Consider the following 22,403-nt stretch of genomic DNA (forward strand, 5'->3'; position numbering starts at 1 on the left):
CAACGATTTGTAGATCATTGTTTTGTAAGTCTTACTACACAGACTACCCTAATCCTCGGTTTAGGATAAATCTCCAACTTACTTGTGTAACCGGAGAGCACGAATTTCATTACAAAAGTGCTTGTCTCCACCGGGACTCGAACCCGGTACCTCTGTGTTACAAGGCAGCGCGTATACCGACTGAGCTAAAGAGGTACTTCCTTAGCTCAACCGCTGACTAAGTATCTACTAAGTTTTTCTAAGGGAAGCAATCCCGTCACACTTCCCCCACGTCAAGAGTCATTATACTCTATAATGATGATATTTTCATCTTTTTTTTTATATTTATATTTTAACCTGGCTAGGTAATTCTTCTAACCGTGGGTTATTATTGTTGGGCGCCAATGTAACCGGAGACCACGAATTTCATTACAAAATTGCTTGTCTCCACCGGGACTCGAACCCGGTACCTCTGTGTTACAAGGCAGCGCGTATACCTTTTTTTATCTTTAACAAGGCAGCGCGTATACCGACTGAGCTAAAGAAGTACTTCCTTAGCTCAACCGCTTACGGCTGACTAAGTATCTACTAAGTTTTTCTAAGGGAAGCAATCCCGTCACACTTGTAACGAATTACACATACTAGTATCAAATCATAGATACTAAGATAGTCTCGGAATAATGAAAGTGTGAATTTAAATCAGTTGGCTCAAACATTTTGGAATAAACATATATCGAATAAAGGTCTATTCGAATAATTCAAATATCATTTAGTGACGTTAATAGGTCAATGTTTTTGGTTAAATCCGGGAAATAATATTCCGATGGTCCAGGTAATATCAAAGACAATATGTGTTTTAGAATAATAATAATAAATAAGCTTTATTTTGAGTCGGCAAGGTATACAAACAGCGACACACATAAGCTCTAATGAGAAGTTTTAACCGACAGAAAGAAAAAAAAATATATAGGATTTAAAAAAATATAATATGAAAGTGTCTTTTAAAATGCCAGTGCTTTCAGAAAACTTGAGAGGAAAATTGGGGTCACGGGACTCGTTTACTGAAGTTACCGAAAACCAATAGAAAAATTTAATATTAGAAATTCCTGTTAAAATTGTAATTCAGTTTCTAATTATCCCTTCCCCCTTTTATGTTTAGTTTGAATAATACAAACATAAATAATATGAAGATAAAACACAAAGTTGTCATAATTTAGATGAGCGGCAGTCTTAATTGCATGTACTGATTATGTGTCATGGATGGATACGCCATATTCGTTGGTTTTTTGTCTTGTTTGGTGGGGGGAGGGGCCGGGGGGGGGGCTATATAACTGCTTGAAAAACAAGGTTCGCCCAACAAGGTATGGTATTATGCTTATGCTATCATATAAAATAGCGACTCGAACTTGCCATTGGTTGTCTTACCAATACTTATCTTTTATCTGTTCAGATCATTATTTAACCGAAGTATGGTTTGCATTGATTTTACTTCAAAATTATTTCAGAATTATTTTTTACTTGAGAGTATAACATCAATTATAATCGACACTTCCATATGTCATGAAAGTTTCTCGATCTGGTTCCCTCTAAATGAAGTTTAAAAAAAAAAGGATATTTTAAAAAGTCTCAATCTGTAGTTAGCGCATGTCTTTTCAACTAAAGAGATTTTGCTTTTGCTTTATTATTCCACGAGTTCTGTGGCGATAATAAACCGACGCATTGTTTTCTTGAACTTTACTATAGACTAGTAGTTGGTTTATATGTTTTTGCTATACATGATCCTACTTACATTTTGGTCTCTTTTTGAGAGTTGTCTCATTGGCAAGCATATCGCTTCTTCTTATTTTTTTTAATTTAAACTACAGAAAAGAGATAATGGAGTGCTTTATGTATAACGAATATGGAGATTAATATTAAGATAAAGAATGCCTTCAAATTAAAGAATACACAATGAAGACATGACACTTCTACAGTTAGCCAAACGAAGTCCCCCAAATATATAGCTTTGAGAAATCACGTTATATAAAAGAAGAAGAAGTTTTATTTCCATTAAATGAGCTCACAAGGAGAATAATACAATATATATAAGACATTAATAAGACACTAACAAAAGGGTACAACATCCCCAATTAAACATGTTAGATATATCGGATAACTAATATCCTTCATCTGTAAAATGTCAAATGATTCTTATGGTATATCATTCAGTTCATAAAAAACAAGGAAATATTTGGTTTAGTGTTGGAGACTTAACTATTTTCGAGACTTTAGAACATCAAATGGCAGGGATTGGGGTAACCTCTAGCTGGGGACTCATGTCATATACCATTCAATTCATCTTAATATGACAAACAAGAAAATATATTGTTAGGGGTAGGGATTTCAATCATTTACCATTTAAGATTTTTATTGGACATCATTATCAAGTTAAATTGTAGGGGTTTGAGATGACACCGGGGACTCAATCTTGATATTATCAATAAGAAAATATATTCTTAGGGGTTTGGAGGGGGAGATCAACCATTCACAATAACTTAAAAAGAACAGGGATGGATATGACCCCTGTAAACTTAATAACCCATTTTTTTTTGTCATGTAAAACTTTGTCCGTTCTTTAAATTCTCTATATCTTTTTCGTTTGTTTTTTTTTTGTATTGAAAAATTATATATTCGAGGTCAAAGATAAATGTCATCAGAACCTTGTGATCTTTGCGTAGGCAATATATGAATACCCAGATGCATCTTATTACTTGCTGCTCTCAAGTCAATCATTTTAACATACACATATTTTAAATCCATAAAGGTATAAAGAAAATTCCATTTTTCTTTGTGCCTCAAAGTTCCCCTTATCAGACCCCAACCCACAAGCAAAACCTCAAATGCAGACCCCAACGCACACACTAAACCCCAAATGCACCACTTGACATCTCACGATGATGTAAGTATAGCATACTGTAGAACCTTAATTAAATATGACAAGTGCTTTCTTTGAACTACTGTGGACAAGATCAGGGACGAGAAATCGGAAAGAGGAAAGACTAAGAACTGAACAAAACTAAATATTATCAAATTCGTCCAAGATAATATACAGAAGACACATATAAAGGTCATATAGTGACTGCAATACTGAGATTTAAATATTCAAATTTCTAAACAGATGTTACAAATAAAAAAAGAAAAAACAAAACAGTTGGTTAAATACATATAAATAATATCTATAAAATTTTTCCTAGTTAACTATAAATATCGATCTCCGAGTTCATAAATATGAAGACAATGCGATTAAAAACACGGTAAGTTACCCATAGACCAGGAGAAAGGAGTAAAACCTTCTCATATAAAACACGGTTAGTAACCAAAAGACCAGGAGAAAGGAGTAAAATCGTATCATATAAAACACGGTAAGTTAACCAAAGACCATACAGGAGAAAGGAAAAGAACATTTTCATATAAAACACGGTTAGTAACCCAGAGACCAGGAGAACGGAGTAAATCCTTCCCATAAAAACACGGTTAGAAACCCAAAGACCTGGAGAAAGAAGTACAAACTTCTCATATGAAACAAGGTAAGTCAACCAAAGACCAGGAGAAAGGAGAAGAACATTCTCATATAAAACACGGTTAGTCACCCAAAGACCAGGAGAACGGAGTAAAACCTTCTTATAAAAATACGGTTAGAAACCCAAAAGACCTGGAGAAAGGAGTACAAACTTCTCATATGAAACAAGGTAAGTCAAGTTAGTCAACCAAAGACCAGGAGAAAGGAGAAGAACATTCTCATATAAAACGCAGTACGTAACCCATATACCAGGAGAAAGGAGTAAAATCTTCTCATATGAAACATGGTTAGTAAACTAAAGAACAGGGAAAAAGCTAAATTCTGTATGTATGTGCCTGTCCCAAACCAGGAGCCTGTAATTCTGTGGTTGTCGTTTGTTGATGTAATACATATTTGTTTTTCATTCATTTTTTGTACATAAAATAGTCCGTTAGTTTTCTCGTTTGAATTGTTTTACATTTGTCATTTCGAGGCATTTTATAGCTGACTATGCGGTATAGGCTTTGCTCATTGATGAAGGCCATACGGTGACTTATAGTTGTTAATTTCTGTGTCATTTTGGTCTCTTGTGGAGAGTGGTCTCTTTGGCAATCATAACACACATTCCTTTTTGTATTAAACTTTCTCATGTTAAACATGTTAAGTATAAAAACCAAAGATTACGAGAAACACGAGACAGGAGTAAAATCTTCTCATATATAACACGGTAAATCCTTCTCATGTTCAAGAATTGTAACACAATTTGCCTGGTTTCAATTTAAAAATTAATAATATTATAACAAATCATGATAGTATTCTAATAATATTTTTTTTTTCCCTTTTCAGAGGAATTCTACGAATTCTGTCTTTTCTATGCATATTGTTTACTGTGGTGTTTTATTCACATTTTCGCGAGTTTCTCAACAGTTTGTCTTCTACAAACGACATCAATTATTATCACCGGTCTCATGTGCATGTATGTCAGCAGCGATCGGTTAATGTGGCTTTCCTTAAAGTTCACAAAACAGGTGGCACCACTGTCAGTAATATATTACTACGATATGGAGATTCACGTGGATTAAACATTGCTTTACCAAAACTAAATAGTCCAAAATGGAATTATCTCGGATTTAATACAATTTTACAGAGAGACAGGATTTTCCCAATTCCACCAACTGAAACATACAATATATTATGTAACCATGCTATTTACAGTAGAAATAGCTTTAGGGAACTACTAGGAGCGGATGTGGTTAACATAGGAATAATTAGAGAACCTGTTTCACAATTTGTCTCTGCAGCACATTTCTTTGGATTGTTAAGAGAATTACAGTTCAAACTTAAAATTAAAAACAAAAGTGAATTAATCTCAAAGTTTTCAAAAAATCCCAATTTATGTCCAGATTTATTAAAGATTTACATGCACAATAGGATGTCGTTTGACTTTGGACTTGAAGCGAAAGACTTTGATAATGAGACAGCTATTGACGAATTCCTAAGGTCACTGGACAAAGATTTTGCTCTTGTTATAGTGACAGAATATTTTGACGAATCGTTGGTACTCCTAAAACGAATTCTATGTATGAACTTAAAAGATATATTATATATACCACTGAATGTTAACACAAGGAAGAAACGAGAACCAATTATAGTGTCCGAGGAAGACAAGTTCAACATCCGGCAATATAACCATGCCGACCTCAAACTGTATCAGTATTTTAAAGATGAATTAATTAAACAACTTCAACAAAGTGGTAATAATATTAACAATGAAATTCAAAATTTTAAATCTATTCATAAATCCGTTATACATTTCTGTAATGAGAGAAAATCTGAGAAATTTTCTAATTCGAAAGTTTTTGAAATAGAAGAAACAATTTGGAACGACAATTTTACAGTAACAACAAGGGAATGCGAGATTATGATGGAATATGAATTTAAAACAGTAAAACGATTAACGAAAAAAGCAGAGGCAAAGTTTAAAATTTGGAAAAGGTAGCATTACAGTGGCCTAACACAAACTACAAGCTTAGTTTAGATTAAAGTTAAGATAACATTTCAGCAGTCCAATGCAACTCAGAGGAAAAGTATAGATTAACTTGATTTATCATAAAATATATGATATAGATATATAAGATGTGGAATGAGTGCCAATGAGACATCTCTCAATCCAAGTCACAATTTATAAAATTAAACAATTATAGGTCAAAGTACGATCTTCAACACGGTGCCTTGGCCCACACGGAACAGCAAGTTATAAAGGGCCCCAAAAATGACTAGTGTAAAACCATTCAAACGGGGAAAATAACGGTCTAGTCTATATTAAAAATAGAAACGCCAAACATATCAACAAACGACAACTACTGAACATCAGACTCCTGACTTCGAGGCAAACAATTGCACCGGGTTTAAACGTTTTCATAGGTACCAACATTCACCCTTATTTGAAACAATAGTGTGACATCACAACATAGAAAGACACACTATAATTCTATTACTTTTAAGGTGATTAAACCATTTATTTGAACTACTAACTGGTATATGAAAAAACTTTTTTAACCTGAATCTTTTTTAAACCTTATAGTGTGTAAAACTATCATACCAAGTACGAACGGACATACAAACATACAGTTATGATGAAATATATTCCATAATCTATTTACATCAATATATATTGTTGTAAATGATACCCCATTCACACAGTCAGTTCGCATGTCACCATATAAAGAGGAATAACTCTAATATATCTTCACATTTTACAATGGACAAATGCAGCAAATAGACTTTTACCTGTTTATGTGAAAATTTTTAATACTATTTTTGAAAGCGGTATAGTACCAGAAACCTTGTCTCAGGATTATATATGCCATATATATAAAAACAAGGGTGACCCTGCAGATGCTGGCAATTATAGAGGTATAACTATATTAAGTTGTTTTGGAAAATTATTTACCTGTATTCTCAATAATAGATTATTTAAGTATCTTGAACGTTTAGGTTTGTTATATGAAGAGCAAGCTGGTTTTATAAAGGGTTACAGTACTGTTGACCAAATTTTTAATTTGAAATATCTAATTGATCTATACTTATTTAGAAGGGAAAAGTTATAATGTGCCTTTGTAGATTTTCAAAAAACATTTGACTCGGTTAGTAGAGTTTTACTATGGCAAAAATTGATACGAAATGGTATTGATGGTAAAATGCTTATTGTTGTACAGAATCTGTAGGAAAATGCAAAATCATGCGTAAGAGATGGTAATAGTTTCTGTGAATATTTTGCTTCAAATGTAGGAGTCAGAACTTTGCTGAAATAATATCAAATATATAGCATAGAGTCAGTATCTTATGCAAGAATACTTAATGATCTAACAGAGTTCTTAGCACATGACAATGATGGTCTTAATGATGTATGCACTATTTCTCACTTTCTGTTTGATAATGATGATATTGAAGTTTACTGTGTATCTGTTACTATATGCAGATTATACTGTTATTTTTGCAATCTGCACTAAATGCTATGTTTTTTTGTATTGTTTCAACCTCAAGACTGACTTTGTAAAGGAGTCTTATTTATCAATTAAAGATTTTAGTATAAGAAGAGCTATATGTAAAATGAGAATAAGTGCTCATGATCTTAGAATTGAGAAAGATAGATATAGTAAAAAATACATAGAGAGAACTCAACGTCTATGTCATCACTGCTTATCACATGAATCAAATTCTATTGAAGATGAGACCCATTTTACAGTAAATTGTCCATTATATAATGAACAGAGGAAATTATTATTTAACAAAGTTATCACTTTTTGTACTAATTTTGAAGAACTACCTAATGATAAGAAATATTTCTGGCAGTTCACAAATGAGCCTTTACCAACTCTCATGTGCCTAGGAAATTACATTATTAAAGGTTTAGAAATAAGATTCAGATGTAAACAAAATATATGAAATAATATAATTTTTTATTGTTATAAGATTTAATATAATAGTTAGATAAAACACATGTTGTGTTAGGCTCTGATCCTGTCCATAACGTTATAGTATGGTATTAGTTTTCTGTTTTGCTTTTTCCAATCATATTGTGTTGTAAAATGTTGCCCTTTATGGGTTCTTGATTAGATTAATAAAATTCTTATCTTATCTTATCTTATCTTATTGTGAAATCTGGAAACTCAAAGTCAATGTAGCTAAGACCAATGTTGTTATGTTTTCAAAAAATAGACGGTGTTAGAATACTCAGTTTTTATAAAATAATGAACAAATAGCTGTTATAGAAGAGGGGGGCAAGGGGTTTCCAATAACAGCGAAACAGTAAATTGATTTGGCTTAAAACAGATAACAAGGAATTGAAAAGGGACAATAACAGATAACAGTAAATGAAAATTTAAAATCCGTACGGTACAGGACCAATCCAGTATATCTTATTATATAACTGGTTGTATGGACCTAGCTAGGCCTTAACAGAGACAGATATATATATATAACATATATATATCCGTTCATCCTATATTGACTCTTAAAATTCAAGAGTCTATCTTAAATTGAGGGTATATTATATGGCCTTCCAAATACCGTTTCGATCCCTAACATCACTGAAGAGACATATATTGTCGAAATCTAGATCTGGTGTACAAAAAAATATTGACACCTTATGTTTGTGGCATAACATCTGGACCACACGTTTATTGTTTTCTGTTTAGTATTAAATTTATATTAAGATCCATTTTGTTACATCTCGTGATCAATTTTATTTGGCAATCGCCAATAGCAGTCAGCTGGGTTAAAGAACATCAGTTGTTCAACCTGTTAGTCAAATGCGTTTTGTTTAAATTAATATACTTTTGCACTTTTTTGGTCTTTTGGAAAATGTTGTTTGTGCTGTATTTAGACCCTTCTACAACAAAATTTGTTTTACATGCACACGTATAAAAATTGCGGTTTTTATCCAACGCAGTGATAGGTTTGAACGTAGTTTTCAATTTAGACTCGTTTATATTTTTCGTTTGGGCTTGTATCATATTTTCCCTCCAGTTTATATGATCCGTTCATTCTATATTGACTCTTAAAATTCAAGAGTCTATCTTAAATTGAGGGTGAATTATATGGCCTTCCAAATACCGTTTCGATCCCTAACATCACTGAAGAGACATATATTGTCGAAATCTAGATCTGGTGTACAAAAAAATATTGACACCTTATGTTTGTGGCATAACATCTGGACCACACGTTTATTGTTTTCTGTTTAGTATTAAATTTATATTAAGATCCATTTTGTTACATCTCGTGATCAATTTAATTTGGCAATCGCCAATGGCAGTCAGCAGGGTTAAAGAACATCAGTTGTTCAACCTGTTAGTCAAATGCGTTTTGTTTAAATTTACTTCTTCACTTTTTTTGGTCTTTTGGAAAATGTTGTTTGTGCTGTATTTAGACCCTTCTACAACGAAATTTGTTTTACATGCATACGTATAAAAATTGCCGTTTTTACCCAACGCAATCATAGGTTTGAACGTAGTTTTCAATTTAGACTCGTTTATATTTTTTCGTTTGGGCTTGTATCATATTTTCCCTCCGGTTTATATGATCCGATCATCCTATATTGACTCTTAGAATTCAAGAGTCTATCTAAATTTATATGGTCTTCCAAATACCGTTTCGATCCCTAACATCACTGAAGAGACATTTATTGTCGAAATCCGGATCTGGTGTTCAAAAAAATATTAACACCTTATGTTTGTGGCATAACATCGTGGCCACAAGTTACTAGTACTTGTTTTCTGTTTAGTATTAAATTTATATTAAGATCCATTTTGTTACATCTTGTGATCATTTTTATTTAGGAATCGTCAATGGCAGTCAACAGGGTTAAAGAACATCAGTTGTTCGATCTATTAGTCAAATGCGTTTTCTTTAAATATACTTCTTCATCTGTTTGGTCTTTTGGAAAATGTTGTTTGTGCTGTATTTAGACCCTTCTACAACGAAATTTGTTTTACATGCACACGTATAAAAATTGCGGTTTTTATCCAACTCAATCATAGGTTTGAACGTAGTTTTCAATTTAGACTCGCTTATATATATATATATATATATATTACTCGTCTAAACATCACCCAACAATGTTAGGCAGCAACCATTTGATTTTCGGGGGGGGGGGGGGGGGGGGGGGCTATGTTTATTTTTTGGAGAAAAATAATTTGTTTTTGATGAATAAAAAAAAAATGTTTGTTTCACCCTCAGCTGCCACTACATGTAATGCTAAAATTGAAAGAAAATAATTGTTTTCGACTTGTCGCGAAAAAAATATATTGTTTTTCGCCGCAGGCGAAACAAAAAGTTTGTACAGAAAATAAAACCATAGCCCCCCCCCCCCCAACCCCCCGAATATCAAATGGTTGCTGCCTTAGATCTGTAAAGTTGCTTTCGCAAATGTTTTGTTCTTCCCTCGCCAGGATTCGAACACGTGCTACTGTCACGATATCACAGTAGCATGGGTTCGAATCCCGGCGAGGGAAGAACAAAACATTTGCGAAAGCAAATTTACAGATCTAACATTGTTGGGTTGATGTTTAGACGAGTTGCATATATATACATAATGTATACAGCCATGTATCACCACCACTGCTGGTGATCCGATAGATAAATCTGTTGTAGAGTTGTCACTGGCTCAGACGTACTTATATATATATATATATTATATATATATGTTACAGGCATTTTCTAAATTTAGGCATTTTGTAAAATTCCTGAAAATGTTAGGCATTCTCTAAAATGCCTGCAAGATTCAGTCATTATACATAATGACTAATTTTTCTAGGCATTTTACAAAATGCCTGGAAAAATTGAGAGGCATTTTACAAAATGCCTGAAATTATTTTTAAAGAATGAAATATTAAAAATAAAAACAATTGAAAGCTTTGAACATCAGAACAGTTTGATTTATAATAATTATTACTGAATTAAAAAATAAGAATAAATAATCAAGAATAAATTTTAATGAATTATTCCAAAAAAAATGGACTATTATTTATCATTTCTCAAAATGTTTGGATGACAGAACTGTTACACAATATTTGTTCTAAACTTTTGTAAATACATAATTTGTTTGTGTAAAATCTGGTTTTAGAACTTCAACCATATTTGAAGAAACTGGAATCATCATAGTTACATTGGCTCTTCCATTACCTTTACCGACAAAACACTTAACATTGTGTTTCGCAATAAGCAATTGTCAATTGATCCCTTATATATAGTTATTGCCTTTATAGTCTATGTAAATCATTTTTTTTAAATATTGTTATCTTTTGCAAAAATAAATTTAATTCTAGCAACAATTTGCAATAGGCTATCTTGATTGAAAAATGTATCAGATGACACTACCAACCATATTATGCATCACATCAAAACACAGCCTTGTATGACAAAACCCATATTGTAGAGGGGGATTTGTTTCGATGTAGGTGTATAAATGAAAACATTATTTCTGAATTGGAATATTAAATATTATCATATGTTAGTAAAATGCCATACTTTCTCCACGTTAAGAACTCTACATTTTTATTTTATTTATGGCTGTTCTGCATGTGGAATTTACTGTGCCTATCCAAAATACCTTCATTTCAAGTGCAAGCGGTAGTTGAAATGTATGTCCTTTATCTGGGTCAATCCCCTCACAGAAATAACCCATATGAATTGTAACCAAATTGTTCACGTCTAGAATATGCATGACATATTTGCGACTGAAAGCAAACAATAAACAATCAGTCATTTAAAAAAAATCTTTTTCTCTGCTTCACATGTTACATTGATTTACTTTTTTGAATCCAGAATTTCTAAAACATACAAAAACCTTCCCAGCTGTTTTTTGGAAAATAAATTTATTCTACCGAACCATTAGATATTTAATCCTTTGCAAGATATTGTATTTATGTCCGTTTTTGTCAATAATAACATACTTCCACAAATTGCCTGAAACTGAACAGGCAATTTGTTGAATTTTGCTTCAAAATTTCAGTCATTTTACAAAATGACTAGGTATTTTTAGTCATTTTGTATAATGCCTGTCAAGGTTAGGCATTTTATAAATTGCCTGAAAATTCAGTCATTTTACAAAATGCCTAAATTTAGAAAATGCCAGTAATATATATAAAATGACTGAATAAATAGTCAACGATAAATCTTACGGGGCGATGGATCATATAATTATCATGATTCAGTACACTACAAAATATAATATATAACAAGTCTAAAAGGGTACAACATCACCAAAAAAACACAATAAAACGAACAATATGTTAGATATTTCGGATAACAGATATCCTTACTCGGTAATAACACGATGTTAAATGAATCATGTCAATATATTTAAATTAAGACACTATCAAAATCTTGAAATTTATACAATTAAAACGAACATCACAGACGCTGGTACAATTTTAAAAATTTCCAAACACGGCACAAAGACTACAAAGATATATGCCAAAATAAAAATAGAATCGCATTAAAAAAAAATAAAAACTGAAAATATCAGTATAAAAACGTTAAAAAATTGAATAAAAATGCGAAGTCATATGTTATAGGACTACCGTTTTTGTTATACTGTTACACAAATTTCCAAGGTAAGGAGGCGGGTTAGGGGCTCACAAACATGTTAAACCCGTCACAATCTGTATGTGCTGTCCCAAGTCAGGATTCTGTTGTTCGTTGGTTCACATGTGCCGGATCTTTATAGATTATGCTAAGCCATATTGACAGTTCCTGGAGTTCCGGTCATATATATATAACAATACAACATCATCTCTGTAGAGCTTTTATCCGACATACATGTATATATATGACAAGCACAATACATAAAACACATAAAACATAAGCACATCATGCAAAATGAATAATGTTATCAAGCACAGCAATTAATAATCACAATTAAAGCATATAAAGCAAACATAAAATGAAGATAAACTAATATGCATGTAATAGCTATTATAAAGCACTAAAAGTAATTCAAGCATTTTAAGAACACATGCAAATAAAAAAAATATGCAGCAAAATTTAAAAGCCAGAGTATACAAGATAAATAAATAAACTGATCTCCTGCTCACTGAGATCTGCAGGAGGAACACCGACAAGAACTGCCCTCCCATAGGCGGATCCAAGGGGGGGGGGGCTGATGCCCCCCTTTTCGTTGGAAAAATTTGGTTGATTATATAGGGAATCATTGAAGCATGACTGGAGCGGGCCCCCCTTAGGTCAGTCAGCGCCCTCCCCACCCCCCTTAGGAAAAGTTCTGGATCCGCCACTGCCTCCCAATTACCAACCAAACTTTTAAACTGACCCAATGGCATTTCTTCCCTCATCTTATTTGGCAGTTTGTTCCAGAGTTTGGCTCCTGCATATCTAAATGAGTGTAGCCCATGGGTAGTTGTCCTTACCCTGGGAACCTCTGCTATGTTGTTATTTCTAAAAGAGTTAATTACATTTTTTAATTTCAATAAGTTCATGTAGATATAATGGACATTGTTTATTAATAATTTTCAATACCTCAATTGCTATCATTCTAATTCTTCTGATTTCTAAACTTGGTAATTTTGATTTAATTAACAGTTGTTGATAAGTACTACTACAGTAGTCTTCATATATACATTTTTGGGGACGCTCATGTATTTTCTCTGTTTTCTGGTATAACAATCACCACAGAAGTGCCATATTACAGGACAATAGTTAAAATTTGACATAATAAATGAATAGCATATAGTAAGTCTACCTAATTTTGTTAGATGTTTACCAATACGTTTAAGTACATGTAACTGTATTGATGACTTTTTACAAATGTTAGAATTATGGGCATCAAACTTAAGCTGATAGTCAATTGTTACACCAAGTAATTTCACTTCTTTTTCACAATGTATAATATTACCATCTAAATTAAATGAAATATTTTTATTTTCAGTTTTCTTGCCTATGGCTATTGCCTGACACTTGTCAGGGTTGGTCTCCATATGATTTAGACTGAACCAATTTATTAGCTCTATTAGCTTTCGTTTTCTTAAATATTTACCACAGTGTCTATGTCAGAGTGTGAATATGACAAAGTATTGTCATCTGAATAATTATACAATGAACTGCTTGACACAAAATGAAAAATGTCATTCAAGAAAATATTAAAAAGTACAGGTCCTAATATAGATCCTTGCGGTACACCTTTATATATATCTTTCCAGGTACTCATATCTATACCAACTTTTACACATTGTTTTCTTTTACTTAAATATCTGTCTATCAGGCTTAAAGCTGTTTCAGATAATCCATGTACCTTTAGTTTTAAAATTAATAAATTATGAGGAAGGCAATCAAAGGCTTTCGAGTGGTCCATCAACACAGCAGCAATATATTGATTATCATCAATAGCCTTCTTCCAATCCTTGATCAGAAATTCGCCAATATCAGACCAAAGGTGACACCACTGGCATCATGATCGGTAACTTATCTTTCTTCCTTTGTTTGTATATATATCTGACTGTTAGAAGTGTTACCAGTTAAGTCAATTTTTTCTCAGTTGTAGAATAGGTTACCCTTTTGTTTGGAAAAAGTACCCAAATGAAAATGGAAGTAACAGCTACATATATTCGTCTGTCCATATGTAAGCAGTAGTCTGTAAAATATATAAAAAAAATCTTTACCCAATCCTTTACTAATAACAATAAGATACATTATATAATTAATGTGTTCTGTTTATATGCTCTGTGGTGTTAAATTTTTTTTTTTAAATGTTCGAGTTATCCCTCTTTGTACATAACAGGTCAACTGACTTATGATTATATTGGTTTCCTCGTGAATCATTCCCAATCAGAATGATAGTTGTGGGAATGGAAAGATGAAAGTAGTATGTCATATGTCTCTCTTTTTTATGATTTATATGCAATATTTAGAATTTGAATTATACTGTTTAAAAGTCTTTTCTCACACTAAGAACCTTAGTCTGTATACAATTCTTTTCTAGAGTTTTTTTTTTATCACAGATTCTATTAATGATTCCATTTTGGCCTTAATATTTTGTTCTAATGTAAACACATTTCTTCACAGGAAAAGGTGTGTTATTCTTTAATTTATTTTATTGTTTTTGTTTGTTTTAAAAGTTTTAAGGATTATAGTAGATTTTTGCAAACATTGTAACAAGTTATTTTACAAATTCTTCCCACAAGCAATTGGTGGCAATTAAGAATGTCATTCTGTATATTATGCTATGATACCCAATAAATTAATCACAGAAAATAGTGACTTGTGGGGTGCACATTTGCAGATAGATATGGCAAGGATTTGTAAAGTAAAAGAACCTCCTTACTATACAAATCCTTGGATATGACAAAATCATTGATATGGACAGACTAAGATAATGGTATGTGTATCATATCAGTAGTTCATTTCCCTTCACCTTGCTTCAAACTTGGTACACAATAACATTTAAAAGTCCATTTCCCAATTAAAAATCTATTTCTGTGCAAATAATATTATTAAATTAGTGGGAGTTAAATTAATATAGCAATTCAGTCAGGTCTGCATTCAGCTAAATGTAATTTTCCAGTTAAATAATCATGTCAAATTTTTTTTGGCAAATTTCAGACTACATTAACTTCAAAGTAATGAAATCATAATATGGTTGCTTTATCTCAACAGATAGACAAATGAGTTGATTCACCAAATCATAACTTTTTACGAGATTTGAAACCTTTTTAAACCATGTTTTAAGATTTTATATGTGGGACCACCCCTTCCTTTTGAAATTATGGTGAAAACCCCAAAATTTGGTAAATGAGGAATATTCTAACAAAAGTATTTGTTCATGTAGGTGGCTACTGTTAATTTTTTTCAAAATGCGGTCATAAATTTTGCAAAATGATGCCAAATATCAGTTTATAAGGAATTTCCCTACATTATCGATATCACAACTACACCATTTATGCAATCGATTAAAATCTTCTTTAACAGAAACAATTAGACATTATTATAACATATGCCTTCATCAAATTATCATCACATTTAAAAATGTTCAGATTTTAGGGCAGAATAAGGAGTTTTAATAAAAAAAATAATCAAAATCAGACTGATACTGTGTAAATATTCACTGCAAAAAACTAAGTTAATGTATTAGTAAAATACTGAAAAAGCAAAAGATCCCGCTAACATGTTTGACTTTGTCATATTCTGTAAGTATGTGCCTGTCCCAAGTCAGGAGCCTGTAATTCAGTGGTTGTCATTTGTTTACGTGTTATATATTTGTATTTTTTGTACATTAATAAGGCCATTAGTTTTCTTGTTTGCTTTATTTTACATTTGTCATTTTCAGGGCATTTTATAGCTGACTATGCGGTATGTGCTTTGCTCATTGTTGAAGGCCGTACAGCAACCTATAACAGTTATTTTCTATGTCATTTTGTCTCATTGGCAATCATACCACATCTTCTTTTTTTTTACATATATATAAGGCGAAAAAAAAAGTTTGCGTAGAAAAAAACCCATAGCCCCCCCCCCCCCCCCCCCCCCCCCCCCCAGAAAATCAAATGGTTGCTGCCTAATGGTGGTTCTCCTTGAATTGACTTATTAGCAAACTTATAAATGTAATCTAAGTATAGATGTTTCATGTGTTGGCTCTCCAATAATTGGTAATCATTAATGGTTTTTTTTTGACATATGGAATAATTTGGAATAGCGTTTTATATAATACGTAAACTATTGTTGAAATCATTCCACAAAAATAGTCTCAAGTGTGAAATGTTCCAAAGGTACTGTCCTGAAATGAATTACCCTTTATATGTGGACTAAAATTATTTGGGGTCTTCCATGTATTGATTTACCATTTCTAAGTTTACTTCCTAGCAAGGTTGTATATGTGAAAACACTGCTTCTACACTGCTTTTAGTTTGTGTTGGTATAAGTAAGTAAGTAAGTAAGTAAATTGTTTATTATAGTGACATGTGTAAATCAGCATAAATTTTTACAAAATAAAATTACATGTATAATACACCCGGCCCAATGGACCAATAAGTCACCTTTTACTGTTAGTTCAATATAAATGTTCTAATATCACGTGTCAATTGCCAATTTAAATTTAAATACAGATAATTATAGATTAAGAATTAACGATTGTAAAAGTTCATATATTATTCATCTAATGTTTGTGAAAAAGTTTAAGAATGTTAACTAGAGTAAACTGTTCGTTTTCTACGGAAAAGTGACGCTGCTAAATATTTAGCTATTTTCCTTGGATGGTTCACCATTAGAAATGTTAATTTTCCCTGCTCATCTAGTTGCGTAAAGTCAGGCACCATTAATATCTCGCTAAAAACAGTTTGTCTGATATCATTATAAAATGTGCAGTTTATAAGAAAATGTAGCTCACTTTCAACATTTTGAGAATTACAAAATCGGCATAGTCTGTTTTCTACTGGTTCCCCAATATATCTACCAGTCTCAATTCTTATCGGTAATATCCCGCATCTAAACTGGGCTAGCACAGATCGCTCGTGTTTTGTAAGATTTAGTTTAACATAGTGCTCTAGTTCGAAGTTTGTTTTAAAGTTTAAGTAAGATCGTAGCTTTGGTTTATTTATCAAGGACTCTCTCCATATATCACTGTAATAAGTTCGTACAATTTGTTCAAAAGATTTTAAATCCACCATTGTTCTACTTTCGTAATAATGTAACATATTGAGTTTAGTGAAAATATCTTTAGTGTCACTACACCAATTGTTTGTGCAACGATCATAATCCATATTGAACACCACTTTCGTTAATCGGTCGTCTTCAAACGATAAAAGCCTATTCCAGTATCGAATAATGTTCACCCAATGCCGAAACTGACTTGGTATCCATCCAGTATCCCCATACAGTGCTAGAATTGGTGCAAATCTGTGAACGCCTAAGTAATATCGAATTGCTCTGTTCTGTACGTTGTCTATTGATTGGAACTTCCTATTTCCCCATATTCCAGATGCGTAGTCGAGGATTGGAGTAACACACGAGTTAAAAAGTTTTTCATAAGACTGAAAACCAAAATCCTTTAAACTATGGATTTTCGAAATAATTTTACCTAAGGCTCTTCCTGCACCTTTAGCCAGAGTCTCTGCATGTAAATTAAAGTTACCTTTACAGTTAAAAGTTACACCTAAGTATTTGTAATCGTCCACTGTTTTTAACGCATTATTGCCGATTGAAAAGTTAAATTCACTCTGCTTTTTACGTCCTTTACGAAAGTGCACGCACTTAGATTTGTCCGTGTTGATCAGAACCCTCCAACGTTTACACCAGCTATGAATCACATTTAACATTTGTTGAAGTTCATCCTCACTTTTTGCGAACATAACAATATCATCTGCGTAAAGTAGAAGTGAAATCTGTCTTCCATTAATATCAAATCCTAAATTCAAATCATTAACTTCTTTAACCAAATCGTTGATGAAGATAGAGAAAAGTGTCGGAGAAACGTTATCCCCTTGTTTTACGCCAGATTTACAGTCAAACCAATTCGTCAGCTTATTGTTGATACGCACACAGGAGCTTGTATGCTGATAAATGCTTTTAATTGAATTGTAAATTTTGCCGTCTATATTATTTAAGCGCAACTTATACAACATCATGTCTCTATCAACGAAATCAAAGCACTTTTTTAAGTCAATGAATGCCGCAAAGAGGTTGGGATTGTTTCTCACAATACTGTTTAAGGTAAAAATATGATCTTCACAAGACCTATTTTTCCTGAACCCATTCTGTTCATCTGCAAGAATATTTTCAGTCTCGAGAAAAGTTGATAATCTCTTGTTAACAAATGCGCTATAGAGTTTGCTTACACATGATAATAGACTGACTCCTCTGTAATTCATCGGAATACGTGCATCTGACGACGGATCCTTCAATATAGGACAAATTATGGATTTTCTCCAGGCAGACGGAATTAAACTCGAGTCAAATATCAGTTGAAAAAGATTGTGTAATATTTCAATAACTACAGGAAATTTTAAAACATCGTATGGTATTTCGTCATATCCACTTGCAGATCGTAGTTTCGCTTGCATTACTATAGAATTTATTTCATTTCTTGATATGTTCACATTTAAAAGATTATTCGGCATATACAAGGGGTCCTCCATATTTTCCTCTAATAGGTTTTTGTGTACTTTAGCTTGAATATAGTGTTCTGAATCAAATTCATCACTCGACAAACCATTGTATAAATTTTCAAAATCACTACGCCATCTTTCCAAAACTTCTTGTTCAGATCTAGTTATAGTACCATTATCATCAACGACTTCCTGTGGTATACATTTGTTACTTCTAGATCCTAATTTACGTATTTTTTCCCAAAAGTCAGTTGGATTTTTGCTCGTCATTGTTTCTATATGTGACCTTGAACTTAAGACAACATATTTGATAGGATTGAAGCCGTCTTTCCCCAAAAATCACACATGATGAGAATGAACTACAAACTTAACAGCAAAGATACAGAAGAAACATTAGACCAAGAAATTTATAAAAGACTGGAAAGCTAATTTTCTCAGAATGAAAGAAACATTAATCAGGTGTTAAGTGTGTTGATCACTGCATCTAAAACTGTAAGATAATGCTGCTAAAATTGATGAAAAGCTGCAACCCTATCTGGTCACTGAGAAGTGCTACACTGTTAATTTATAAGCAGCACATAATCAGTAACAAGAAAGGCTGTTAACTTGTTAATTTTTGACAGCAATACTTTAAGAAGTTAAAATGTTTACTCCAGATTTTTTAAGAAAATAAGAACTACACAAGAGAAAAAAGAAAACTGCACTTCCATTAGACCAGTACATCAAGCCCTTATAAAGAAATTAACATTCTGTCCCCAACTACTTTACATACAACTCTCAATATTACCCTCATCTACTCAATTTGTCCTTTTTCTCCCTATAGAACATATATCCATACATACCACTCTCATTATTTACCCTCACCCTTCCTCCATTTCTCTCATATCCATACCAACCTTAACCACCTATGTTAGCCTACTCTGTGTGTTAAATATCCCCATGAAAATGTGTTAGTTGATGAAAAGATTTTAATCATGAAGTACCAGGCATGGAAGAATGAAAAAATTCAATTCTGAAAAGAAGATCTAACCTTTTCAACATATACGTTATTTTTTTTAATATTGAGCCAATTTGGAGTTGTAGTTTTTATTTCAATATTAAATGGTTATCATAATTTATTTTGAAAATTAAGGTAACAGCCAAAGTTACAATAAGCCAAAATGTGTGATGTAAATTTTAATTAAAGAAATTATCCTTGGATAACCATTTTGAAGCCAAAATATATATATTTAATCAAAAGGTGTAAAAAATATTTTAAAATAAATGAAAGAAAATAGTCTAAATTAAAAATTGCCAAAAGTTTAAAAAATGCCAAATGGTACAAAAGTACCTGTCTGCTAATGTACTAGCCAGCTGGCCTGAGGGTTATCTGGACTTTAAGGTGCTAGTTCACCGAAACAAATGGCCGCAGTGACCACCAGTCTCTTCCTTTTGGAGTACCAATTTTAGAGTCTCTGATTTGACTAAAGCATGACTTATACAGCCAATATAAAAAAAAAACCTGACCCAGTTAACAAATTAAAAAGCCCATCCCCAATTAAAATTTAGATAAAAAGTTAAATACATCCCCAATTATCTTTTAAAAACATCCCCAAAAGATAAACACTTTCTCAATTAAATTTGGATAAAAAGTTAAAAACATCCCCAATTAAAATATGGATAAAAATTTAAAACATCCCCGATTAAAATTTGGATAAAAATTAAAAACATCCCCAAAAGATAAAAACTTCCGCAATTAAATTTGGATAAAAGTTAAAAACATCCCCAATTAAAATATGGATAAAAATTTAAAACATTCCCAATTAAAATTTGGATTAAAATTAAAAACATCCCCAATTAAAATATGGACATCCCCGATTAAAATTTGGATAAAAATTAAAAACATCCCCAATTAAAATATGGATAAAAATTTAAAACATCCCCGATTAAAATTTGGATAAAATTAAAAACATCCCCAATTAAAATATGGATAAAAATTTAAAAAATTCCCGATTAAAATTTGGATAAAAAGTTAAAAACATCCCCAATTAAAATATGGATAAAAATTTAAAACATTCCCGATTAAAATTTGGATAAAAAGTTAAAAACATCCCCAATTAAAATATGGATAAAAATTTAAAACATCCCCGATTAAAATTTGGATAAAAATTAAAAACATCCCCATTAAAATCGAACTGAGTGATCGAGCTCACTCAGTTCATGCATGGTACAAAGGAAAGGATTAGACCACGACTCGGTCGCTGTCTGACCCTTGGTCTGACCAAGTCAACAGACTTGGTCACGGTCCAACTGAGTGATCTATCTCACTCAGTTCATATCAGTATTAGCAGATACTTGATATGTATGGTGGGGACGTTACTATACCTAAATGGAAGGTATAGTATCTGTGAACCCGCAACACAGATGGCGACTTAACTTCCCATACATGTAATCAAGTATACAATGCTATTACTGATATGTTATGTTTATAAAATAACTACTGATAAACCTACCACAATAATTAAAACTAGAGGCTCTAAAGAGCCTGTGTCGCTCACCTTGGTCTATGTGACTATTAAACAAAGGAAGCAGATGGATTCATGACAAAATTGTATTTTGGTGATGGTGATGTGTTTGTACATCTTACTTTAATGAACATCCTTGCAGCTTACAATTATCTCTATCTATAATGAACTTGGCCCAGTAGTTTCAGTGGAAAATTTTAGTAAAAATTTACAAATTTTATAAAAATTGTTGAAAATTGACTATAAAGGACAATAACTCCTTAGGGGGTCAACTGACCATTTCGGTCATGTTGACTTATTTGTAAATCTTACTTTGCTGAACATTATTGCTGTTTACAGTTTATTTCTATCTATAATAATTTTCAAGATAATAACCAAAAACAGTAAAATTTCCTTAAAATTACCAATTCAGGGGCAGGAACCCAACAACGGGTTGTCCGATTTATCTGAAAATTTCAGGGCAGATAGATCTTGACCTGATAAACAATTTGACCCCCGTGTCAGATTTGCTCTAAAGGCTTTGGTTTTTGAGTTATAAGCCAAAAACTGCATTTTACCCCTATGTTCTATTTTTAGCCATGGTGGCCATCTTGGTTGGATGGCCAGGTCATCGGACACATTTTTTAAACTAGATACCCAAAAGATGATTGTGGATAAGTTTGGATTAATTTGGCCCAGTAGTTTCAGAGGAGAAGTTTTTGTAAAAGATTACTAAGATTTACGAAAAATGGTTAAAAATTGACTATAAAGGGCAATAACTCCTATATTGGTCAACTGACCATTTCGGTCATGTTGACTTATTTGTAAATCTTACTTTGCTGAACATTATTGCTGTTTACAGTTTATCTCTATCTATAATAATGTTCAAGATAATAACCAAGAACAGCAAAATTTCCTTAAAATTACCAATTCAGGGGCAGCAACCCAACATCAGGTTGTCCGATTCATCTGAAAATTTCAGGGCAGATAGATCTTGACCCTATAAACAATTTTACCCCCATGTCAGATTTGCTCTAAATGCTTTAGTTTTTGAGTTATAAGCCAAAAACTGCATTTTACCCCTATGTTCTATTTTTAGCCGTGGTGGCCATCTTGGTTAGTTGGCCGGGTCACCGGACACATTTTTTAAACTAGATACCCCAATGATGATTGTGGCCAAGTTTGGTTTAATTTGGCCCAGTAGTTTCAGAGGAGAAGATTTTTCTAAAAGATAACTAAGATTTACGAAAAATGGTTAAAAATTGACTATAAAGGGCAATAACTCCTAAAGGG

The 22,403-nt window shown here is 32.3% G+C and overlaps 1 protein-coding gene and 1 long non-coding RNA gene across 2 annotated transcripts; one reads left to right on the top strand and one right to left on the bottom strand.

Moving 5' to 3' along the window:
* Nucleotides 1-303: 303 nt before the first annotated feature.
* LOC143084379 (uncharacterized) lies at nt 304-596 on the bottom strand. Its single transcript, XR_012981040.1, has 2 exons — nt 510-596; nt 304-476 (listed from the first exon to the last, which is right to left on the bottom strand). It is a non-coding gene; the product is annotated as an uncharacterized LOC143084379 (long non-coding RNA).
* Nucleotides 597-2,912: 2,316 nt separating this feature from the next.
* On the top strand, nt 2,913-6,873 carry LOC143084106 (galactosylceramide sulfotransferase-like). The gene is made up of 2 exons (XM_076260512.1): nt 2,913-2,917; nt 4,364-6,873. The coding sequence occupies exons 1-2, from the start codon at nt 2,913-2,915 to the stop codon at nt 5,514-5,516; spliced, it is 1,158 nt and encodes a 385-aa protein (XP_076116627.1). The 3' UTR covers nt 5,517-6,873.
* Nucleotides 6,874-22,403: the final 15,530 nt, after the last annotated feature.

Source organism: Mytilus galloprovincialis, chromosome 7 (genome assembly GCF_965363235.1).
Source record: "Mytilus galloprovincialis chromosome 7, xbMytGall1.hap1.1, whole genome shotgun sequence".
Taxonomy (NCBI): domain Eukaryota; kingdom Metazoa; phylum Mollusca; class Bivalvia; order Mytilida; family Mytilidae; genus Mytilus; species Mytilus galloprovincialis.